Source organism: Nicotiana tomentosiformis, chromosome 9 (genome assembly GCF_000390325.3).
Source record: "Nicotiana tomentosiformis chromosome 9, ASM39032v3, whole genome shotgun sequence".
NCBI lineage: Eukaryota > Viridiplantae > Streptophyta > Magnoliopsida > Solanales > Solanaceae > Nicotiana > Nicotiana tomentosiformis.
In genome coordinates, this window is record NC_090820.1 from 104,953,318 (window position 1) to 104,964,341 (window position 11,024).

The 11,024-nt window shown below is 34.7% G+C and overlaps 1 protein-coding gene and 1 pseudogene across 1 annotated transcript; both read right to left on the reverse strand.

Annotated features, from left to right (window-relative positions):
• Nucleotides 1-2,022: 2,022 nt before the first annotated feature.
• LOC104102559 (probable LRR receptor-like serine/threonine-protein kinase At3g47570) lies at nt 2,023-2,667 on the reverse strand. Its single transcript, XM_070185472.1, has one exon. It carries the CDS (start codon nt 2,665-2,667, stop codon nt 2,023-2,025), a length of 645 nt encoding a protein of 214 aa, XP_070041573.1.
• LOC138899312 (putative receptor-like protein kinase At3g47110) lies at nt 2,237-9,830 on the reverse strand (annotated as a pseudogene).
• Between the last annotated feature and the right edge of the window lie 1,194 nt (nt 9,831-11,024).

Below are 11,024 nucleotides of genomic sequence, written 5' to 3' on the forward strand. Positions count from 1 at the left end.
TTAGAGAAAACACACTTTATTTACTTGATTATATCTTCAACAAGCCCCCTAATTTTGCTCGTACGGGCCGGTCTAGTTCTTTTTCTATTAGCCAAGCATGTGAAATTCTTTTTTATAATAGATGGTGAGACTTGAGCCCAAGGTCTCAACCTGCTACCATACTATATCAAAATTGTGTGATCCAGAAGTCGGAAATTTCACTAAAGAGTGTTCGTGGGTTAATATAGGCTCAAGGGTGGTCAGTTGAGCACTTTTCGCCGAAACATTTACTGTTTGTGACAGTCAAGCATTGATTTTAAAAATATCTATATATGTTCATCTTATCTAAAAATTTATCTGACCAACCTTATCCTATGTGGCTTCACCTCTATGATTTTCATTTAAAAGCTTAATTTGTTAAATAGAGCAAACTTTATTTACTTGATTATGTTTTCAACAGGTGAAGAAGAAAGACGGGATGGTAAAAATGCAATGGAGAAAAGAAGGGAGAAAAGGGCAACTAGCTATTGATGCAGAGATATTTGAGATTACACCAGCTTTCCAAAAGTCAGGAGACACTGCAGAATATAGGAAGTTCTGTGATCAAGGCTTAAAGCCTTATTTAAAAGATATAGTTTGGACATGACAGGGTAGTGAGCAGCAGCAAGTGGAAAATCAAGAAATTAAACCTTAAAAAATAAAAAGTTCTGGGGTAAAGTTTCTATCTTGAGAAGGAAATTGATGCTGCATTTTATATCTTAGTTGCAACTTTTATTTTTTTCTAGGTGACCTATAGGTCACGGGTTTGAACCGTGGAATCAGCCACTAATTCTTGTATCAGGGAAGGCTGCCTACATCACATCCCTTGGGTGCGGCCCTTTCCCGGACCTTGCTTGAATCTAGGATGATTTGTGTACCGGGCTGCCCTTTATATAAATCTTCATCTTTGTTCTTTTGGAGCCTTTGAGGGACCTAATATTTTTCTAGTCTTATTGGTTGAAGTTTGGTGGCTGACTTTCTGCTTCAGTAGAGTATATATTATGGCCACTAAGTTGATCAAATATTTCTTTCTATAACTAAATTATTTGTTATTGTATTTAATGGTAATCATAGTAATATTCAAATGGTTAATTTGTTTCATACTGGTTTACATCACTAACCTCGTCAATTTCCAATTATTTGGTTTAGATTGATATTTTTATATAATTGTTTTCCTCTATCGATTTGTGTTCCAGCATTTTACAAAACTGGTAATAAGAGGAAATAGTAAGATATATTGCAAAGCTAAAACAGAATCTAGCACAACTCAAGTACTAAAACATAGGCAACAAACAAGTGATTTGGATCAAGAGTTTCCAAGAACATACTCACCCTGCAAGAATTTGAATCGTGATCTTCTGTAGCATCCCTACGACATCTTTCATGATCGATCCCACACAATCTAGCTTCTTGTTTAAGTGATTATCCTGTGGTGTTACTAAGTTGGCATCTACAACATCCACTATTGCCTCTGGAAGTGAATAACTCACCCATTGCTTCAAGCTAAGATTTCCCTCGAACATTTCATCATCAAGCTTTCTCCTTGTAAACGTTTCCATCAGCATGATCCCGTAACTATAGACATCACATTTTGTTGACACCAATCCATCCAGTCCATACTCTATAGAATCAAACAAATTTTAAAAATGTAACACTTATTTGTTGAAAAAGGGAAAGAAAAATCAATGTTCAAAGCAAAACAAAGAAACGTACCTGGTACAATATAACCCAATGTTGCTAAGGTTTTAGTATATAAATCACTCTCATATTCACCAAGCAGTTTTGAAATACCAAAGTCGCTTAGGTGGGCAACCATATTCTCATCCAACAAGACATTACTAGGATTCAGATCACAATGAATCACATGCGATGAGCACCCATGATGGAGATATTCCAATGCACATGCCACGTCTATCATTATGTTCAGTCTTTGCATGATGTCTAAGAAGTAGTTGTATGAATGCAACAACTTATCGAGGCTTTCATTGGTCATGTACTCGAATACTAAAGCCTTAAAATCAAGGTTGGAACAACTAGTGATAATTTTCGTGAGATTCCTATGGCAGAGATTACGCAAAACTTCACATTCGTATCAAAACTCTTGAATGACGATTCCAATTGAAGATTGAACACCTTAACTGCAATAGGAGACCCAGTTCTGAGTATGCCTTTGTAGACAGAGCCAAAACTCCCAGAATCAATCAAGTTACTTTCGCTAAGCGCATCAGTTACTTGGAGCAGTTCATAATATGAAATTCTTCCTCTTGTTGCTATAGACAATGAATCAGCTTGTGAAGGAGCTCTTTTACCTTTTCTATACCTTATCCATACAAGTACAAAGGTGATAGGAACAAATACCAGTGCGATTCCGAGTAGAACAAATAGAACGAGCATTCTGTTCCTATTTGATCTATGCTTTGAAGAAGTTGGGCATGGCAGGACACTAAATCTTAGCAAACTACATAATGCTTCGTTAAAGAGAAAAAACTGACTCGAGAGGTTCTTGAAAGAACCCGCAGAGGGTATTTCACCATACAACTTGTTGTAAGAGACATTGAAATACTTCAGGAATTGAAGTTTCTCAAAATACTTGGGAATGGTTCCTGATATATTGTTATGAGAAAGGTCTAGGAATTCTAAACCTACCATGTTGCTCATTGAGTCAGGTATAGATCCATGCAGCTAGTTGTGTCTCAAAGAAAGGTTCACCAGAGTTTGTAAGCCTCCGATTACACTAGGAATGCTATTTGAAAATTGATTCATTGACATATGCATCTATATCAAAGCCTATAGATTTCCAATTTCTGGAGGTAAAGAATCGCCCATGTTATTTGACGGTAAGTCAAGAACCATTAGATCCTTACGGTTCCCTAAGCTTGATGGTATATTGGAACTCAATTTATTGGAACCCAGACGTATCTCCCTAAGGGAAGTAACATTCCCTAAACAATTAGGAAGTGATCCTGAAAGGTGATTTTGGCTCAAGTATATGCTACCCAATCGCAGCAATTTACAGAGGTTATCACCAATAAATCCTGTAAGTTTGTTGTCATTCAAGAACAAGCGTTGAAGGTTTCTCAAGTGTCCAATTGATGTGGGAATTGATACAACCAAGTTATTTCCATAAATATCAAAGTCAAATAAGCTGCTTAAGTTTCCAACTTCATTTGACATTCGCCCTTTGATTTTGCAATTAGCGGCGTAAAACTGTGTAAGAGATATGGAAAGGTTCCCTACGGAAACTGGAAGCTTGCCATTTAGAGGGTTCGCAACTAGAAAAAGATATCTTAAATCTCTGCAGTTTGTTAAAGAAGTCAAGAAGCTTAATGAGGAGTCGCTCGTTAAATGGTTTTTTGCCAAGTTTATTAGCTGTAGATGAGTCAAATATCCGAGAGAGTTGGGAATCTAGCCAGTGAGTTTGTTGCAAGTAAGCTCTAGAATAGTAAGGTTTGAACAATTGGAGATAGAATGAGGAATAGACATAACAAGATTGGTTAATTTACCAAGATAAAGTATTTCAATTTTGGGTAAGATCAAACCTATGTTTGATGGGAGGGTTCCTGATAGATTGTTGGCTGAAAGACCAACAAATCTCAAGCTTGAAATATTGAAGATATCCATTGCAAGTGAACTACTAAAACTGTTAAAGTCCATATGACATTCCTCCAACTCAACGAGATTGCTTATCTCTTTGGGTATTTCACCTGGCAACACATGACAAAAGAAGGATTATTGCTAACGAGTTTAACTAGTTAGTTTAATCTAGTTTAAGTTGTACTTTTTGCTATCACTTTGATTACGTACCAGTAAACATATTTTCCTGAAGATTGGTTAAGTTGCCAATCTCTTGTGATAAGGATCCATTGAGATTGTTCTTCCATAGATGCAAAAGTTGCAATGAGGAGATATTGGATATGGAGATTGGGACAGATCCGGTAATATGGTTTTTATCCATGCCTAACTTCACCAAATTAACAAGATTTTCGATTTCTTGTGGAATTATCCCTGCAATTCATGTGTAATAAAAAATTATCGGAAGTAATTAGATACAATACTATTAATATTCATAAGATAATGCAGCAGGAACACACCTGTGAAATGGTTAGAACCTAGATACAAGACCTGCAGATTACGTAGACTTCCAATTTCTCTATGTATTGGTCCATCAAACTTATTTATTGATAAAGACAATGTTTGAAGTTCTGTGCAATTTGACAAGCTTGTAGGCAAATGACCACTAAGTTTGTTCAAAGATAAATAAAGCTCTTTGAGTAGGGGAGGACCATTCAATAAGCCATTCGGAAGACTTCCTGATATGCTATTGTATGAAAATGCAATCACTTCAAGTTTAGAAATATTGAAAACTGACACAGGTATAGACCCTGTAAGCCTATTATGTTCTATGGCCAAAAAGTTCAGGATGTTTCCTTGGAGGAAATTGTAAGAGAGTATTAAAGTCTCTAAACTTGAGGCATTCGAGAGAGTCAACGGGATAGAACCTACGAGCTTGTTTCCACCCAAGCTTAAAAACCGTAAAAATTGCACGGGGCGCCCTATTTGGTCTCCCCATTTAACCTATACCCATATTTTTAAAATTATTTAACCTATACCCTAATTTTAATAACTTCAGACGCCTCCTCTTCTTCCTCTTGACCTATGCACACCTTTCTTCCTCTTCTTATCTATCAAATTAACTTTTCAACCACTAGTTTAATATATTCACTAATAAAATGTGAAGTCAAATTAACAACTTAACCTACATTTGATCAAATACTGTCATAAAATAACAAAACAAAGTAATGTTATTGTTCTCTATTTGAATTCAGAAACCTTGTCAACAGTGTGGGCTTCTGCAAATTTTGCAAGCTCGAGATACAAATCCAAATGCATCGAGAGCGCAACAGATACTCTCTAGTTCATCTTGTTATGTATTTATCTCATACTGAATATACATAAGTTCCAAATACAGTATGAAGAGCATGAAAATTCCCCATGAGGTATAGCACGATGTGATGCCAAACCAGTTCTTAGTTACACTGAAAAGTTAATTTGTCCTGAAGTTTGCACTACAAATTGAAGAACTTCAAACTAATTTGTCTGAAGTTTGTACTATGAAGTGAGGAGAAACTGAATTTTTTCCTTGCACTATGAACTAAAGTTCCTGAAGTTTCCACTACAAATTGAAGAATTGCAGACTAATGTCTGAAGTTTACACTATGAAGTGAGAGAAAACTGAAGTTTGCCCTTGCAATATGAACTGAAGTTCCTGAAGTTTGCACTTAAAATTGAAGAACTTCAGACTAATTTGTCTGAAGTTTACACTATGAAGTGAGGGAAAACTGAAGTTTGCCATTGCACTGTGAACTGAAGTTCCTGAAGTTTGCACTACAAATTGAAGAACTTCAGACTAATTTGTCTAAAGTTTGCACTATAAAGTGAGGAAAAACTGAAGTTTGCCCTTGCACTATGAACTGAAGTTCCTGAAGTTTGCACTACAAATTGAAGAACTTCAGACTAATTTATCTGAAGTTTGCACTATGAAGTGAGGAGAAACTAAAGTTTGCCCTTACACTGTGAATTGAAGTTCCTGAAGTTTGCATTATAAATTGAAGAACTTCAGACTAATTTGTCTGAAGTTTGCACTATGAAGTGAGGGGAAACTGAAGTTTTTCCTTGCACTATGAACTGAAGTTCCTGAAGTGATTGCCTTTGCAAGTCAGGCCAAATTTCAGGAAAAAATATCTAAAGTTTTGCTTTGATAAGGCTACACTTCAGGCAAAAAATTTTGAAGTTCAAACTTCAGACATAAATGTTTGCTACTTCAAGCCCGTATGCCTGAATTTACCCGAAAAGTGGGTACGCTTGTAATTATTTTTGCAAAGCGGGTATAGGTTAAAATGTGAGCCAAAAATTGGGTATAGATGCAAATCCCCCTTAAAAACTTATGTTTTCAAGATGTCCAATCTCTTTTGGGATCTGATCCTCTAAGGAATTCTATGTCAAACTCAAAGTTTCTAGTTTCAAAATATTAGAAAATGAAGAGGGGATGGATCCAATGAAACTATTATTCTGGAGAGTTACAACTTGAAGTTGGTGTAAAAGCCCAAACTAAGAAGGAACCTGTAATAGCCCGAAAAATTTCGAAATACTTAAGCCCTATTAAGAAAGTCGATGTGCGCTAATTATGTTATTTTGTGTGAATATGAGGACTATTAATAGCATGGATATCAATTGGATATGATAATAAGTGTACGAAGTATATTATATGTGATGTGGGGTATAAGAAGAGCCCTAAGTCCAAGTCAAGTTTGAAATTTCATGATAGACTAAAGTTCCAAATGAGTACGCACAAGACCAAACTTTGTACAAGAATATATACTTATATATATAAGGAATTATGTGATGGATGACCTATCACATTAAAGGTCTTCGAGTCTAGTTTCTAACACTTCAAAGAAAGTGTGGCAGTGAAGTGCTGCCATAGCATCCAGGTCCGCATCCGAGCTTCAAAGAGGAGTGAAGTGGGGATGCGAAGCATCCAGGGCAGCATCTGAAACCCAGAAATCTGGACCTATTAATACAATACAATTTAGGTGTTCATTTTTCCAATTTTATTTGGACGAATTTTGGAGCTCTTCTCCACTCTCTCAAAAACACCAATTCCCCTTTTCTTAAAGTTAAGAAATACCCATTATTTTGGTGTGAAATTCCATCATTTTTATACTAGGATTGATAAAATCTACACATAAAATACATATATCTTCAAGAACTCAAAGTAGGATTTTGCAAGATTTCTTCCAAAAGGTAATCCTACACTCTTAGACTTACATGTATCGATATATTATGGGAATATGAGTATGATTTAAGTATAGGAACTCATGGTATAGTGATTGGAAGCCATAAGTTCCCAATTTTAAATGCATAATCATTGTAGAGATTGAAAGGTGATTATTTGATGGAAATTTGTTGGTTGGGTGTGGATGGATGGTCATGTATGTGATGTTGGAAGTTATGAATTGTTTAAAAATGATCGTGGGATAAATTATTGGTGAATGATAGTAGTTAGATGAACTAATTCTATGGTTAAGAGATGTAGAGATTAATGCCTACTAGGTGTTTGATAAAGTGCCTAAATGGCCTAAATTATGAAATTTATTACTAATATTGGTCCCATTGGATGTTGTTATTATAGATTGAAGTTGATAAGAATTCCGAAATATTTTAGAGTTTAAGAAAGCTCAATTGAGGTATGTTGGCTAAACGATCTTTTTAGAATTAAATTCAATGATGTTCCCGTAAGTTTAAAGTATGGATGTCTGAAGTTCCTTACTCTATATTTCGGGTTGTTCCCAATAAATTCGAATGTCCCGAATAAGAAAAGTGTCGAGAATTATGTATTCAAACGTGTTCTGAATGTTCCTATCACATCATGTTATATTTTATGAATGTGTTCAAGAATGATATGTGTATTAAAATGCTATGTATTTGAGTGGTGTTTCAAGTGAAGGTTATGATGTCAAATTGTGTGATAAAACTCAATATGCTTAAGACTCTTAATTGCTCATATGTGTACCTAAAGTCTTGATTGGAAATGTCTTATTGTTGAAAACCTCTACAGATAGTTGAAAGTGAAATAAGTGAATTGGGGATACAAAAGTGTGGTCAACGTGCCAAGAGTGAAAGTTATACTTGTGGCCAATGGTGCCAATGAAATGAGATGATGTGAGCAAGATTATGAAATGAGCTTTGATTCAACTATTCTAAAATTGACTTAGAAAATAGAATTGCCTAAAAACATATGAACTCAAGTGATGCCCATATGTGGCTGTTTTAGCTAATGCTAAGTTAAGTGAGTATTTTCAATGTGTTTCGCATTCTTACATATTCGTGAGTGAAAATTGTGTATTATCCATTTTGGAAAAAATTATTTCAAGAATAAATGATGTGTTATTTGTTTATGATTTTAACTTGAGCTTAGATTGCCAATCATTTTACTCCATTTCTTGGAGAGAAATCCATTGTGTTTAAAGTCTTCATTACTAATGAACTTAAAGTTGTGATTTCCGAAATATTGTATATGTTGATATTTATGATGATGATCTATGAAAGGAAAGATATGAAAGTGTAGAATATGAAATACGACCATTGTTTCATGAAAGAAGAATCATATGTATAGCCAAGAGAGCCAATGAAATAATAATGTTGTAAGTGGTTGAAAGTACAAATTAAGTGATATATGGTATGAAAGCTTATGAGATATACGTATTTGTACTTTTGTTTCTAATGTGTTATGAAACACATACGTATATTGTGTTATGAAACACATACGTATATTCTGTTATAAAGTCCTGTGGCGGTCTATGAAACACATAGGTATATCGTGTTATGAAATCCTGTGGACGGTCTATGAAACACATAGGTATATCATGTTATAAAATCTTGTGAACGGTCTATGAAACGCATAGGTATATTATGTTATGAAATCCTGTGGACGGTCTATGAAACACATAGGTATATCGTGTTATGAAATCCTGTGGACGGTCTATGAAACGCATAGGTATATCGTGTTATGAAATCTCTTGGACGGTCTATGAAACGCATAGGTATATTGTGTTATGAAATCCTATGGACAATTTATGAAACGCATAGGCATATCATGTTATGAAATCCTGTGGACGGTCTATGAAACGTATAGGTATATTGTGTTATGAAATCATGTGGACAGTCTATGAAACAATAGGTGCATTGTGTATGAGATGTATAGTTATACGGTATGAATAAACACTATGGACGGTCTATGAAACGCATAAGTGTATAATATGATATGTGAACATTGAGGACGGTTTAAAGAGACGTATTATTAATGTAGACAATAGGTGCGACCCTCATTTTCCTCGTTGGTACATGTTGTTTGAATTACATTATATTATGTGTTCCTCTTATAGATCATATGGATCGGTTGACCGTAAAAGAAGTTTAGAATGATGCAAGTATAATGAGACTTTAAATGAGATCCTATGGGATGTTTTGTAGTTTCTTGATTTACTTTATTTGCATCTTATTTGAGTTACCGTATTTTCATATGTTATTTTGATTGCCTTACATACGAGTACTATTCCACATGTACTCACGTCCCTTTTGCCGGGGGCGTTGCATCTTTTAATGGATGCAGGTATACTTCTACAGGATGATATGGATCTTTGATAGGGATCTTCTTCACTACTGAGCTTATGGTGAGCCCGCTACATTACTAGTGGGTGTTTGGGTCTAGTTCATTTTATGTATATATGTATCCATTGTCATAGAAGCTCCATGTACATTTTGGGTCATGTAATCAAAGATTTGAGTTTTGTCATGTATTTATGTTTACAGTATTTACAGCTACTTATAAAGTTGTGTAACCATCACGAGAAAGAAAATATGGGCTATTGAGCAAAATAAAAATAAAAATGTATTCAATATGAAAGTCAAGATCTAATTATGTTATGGTAAATCATGCATGAGTAATGATGAGAGGTTAATGTAAATTTAGGCTTGCTCGACTGGGTTTACTCGGTTGAGCGCCGGTCGCGCTCCCTGAGTTCGGGGAGTGACAGAACCTCTCCTATGAAGTTGTTGAAACTTAAATCAAGAAACTTAAGCCGACGCAAACGTGCCATTTCTTGAGGCAATTTTCTATAGAGATTGTTGCTTCCCAAGTCAAGAGAAACAAGAAAAGTGAGATTTCCAAAATCTTGTGGAATTCTGCCCGTAAGATTCATGTTGGAAATATTCAAGGACTTCGCTCGCTGGTGGCGAGAACCACAAGTGACTCCAACCCAATGGCAAACAGGAGTAGCGGGTGACCAACTTTAATCCAAGAAATGAGAAGGATCTGAAATTATTTGGGATTTCAAAGAAAGAAGAGCTAATTGATCAGTGCTAATGTTGGTATGACTCATGGCTGAAGTAGCCATAACATAGTGAAGCAACAACAGTGTTGATAGAAAAGAGGTGAATGCTGTTCCCCATAGTTAGTAGGAACATGGATATGGCCAGTAACGATGTGGTTTGAGACTTTGAACAGCCATATCTTTATATCTTGCTTTTTCGCCTTCAAGATATTTAAATTGTCTTTTTAGGAGATTGTTTTCCATTTAAATCTCTCTTTTTAAGAAAAAACAAAAACTACTTTTCTTCATTCATTTGGCATATCAGTATTAATACAACTAAATTGGAGCTCAAACAAAAAAGGAGTCTGACTCTGTTAAGATTTTGTATAGTTACATTTTAAATATTTATTTTACCTTTTCACAATTCTTTATATTTTTTTTCAAAATTTTTGCTTGTTCCAGATTATGTTTTTATGAATTTTTATTTTTCAAAAGAATACACAAGTAGGGAAAATTTCCAGGTTTATCTGGGATAACAATCTGGAGAAGACCAAAAATCAACCAAGTCTTGCAACCAATAAATGTTGGGGCAAAATTATTTCCTCTAATCTGTCCAAAAACATTCCAAGTCAACCAAGTCTTGCTTTCTTTTTCTCAACTGTGTGGTGAGAAGTAGTGCAATATCTACTAAGTTTTGTGATCCACCATTTTGCAACATTAATTTAAGTAGAAAGAAGATAATAGTATTTGTGCCACTATCATTTTAAAAGCTACAATAGAATCTTGTGCAACCCAAGTGCTAAAATAAAAAGCAATCTTTACATGAATTATTTGGAACAAACGTTTCTATGAACTTGCTCAACATGCAAAGATGCAGAATGTGAATATATAATTTCTTATCATACCCCATTTTTTCACAGTTTTTAGCGTTTAAGTATTTTGTAGATTTAATCTTGACTTTTTTACTTTTACTTTAGTTTTTAATAGGCGTTACTTGTAAATTGAAAACCACAAAAAAAAAAAAAAAAAAGAATTACTATTATTAGGAGATCAGTTTTGTTTTCATTTTGCAAAAGAAAGAAAATTTACAAAACATATATTTTTCAGTTTTCAAGTTAGAGGCGTTACTAAATA

What these genes read in the sequence shown, in the direction of transcription:
- LOC104102559 (XM_070185472.1), bottom strand. Translation starts at nt 2,667, where the DNA reads ATGGTAGGTTTAGAATTCCTAGACCTTTCTCATAACAATATATCAGGA.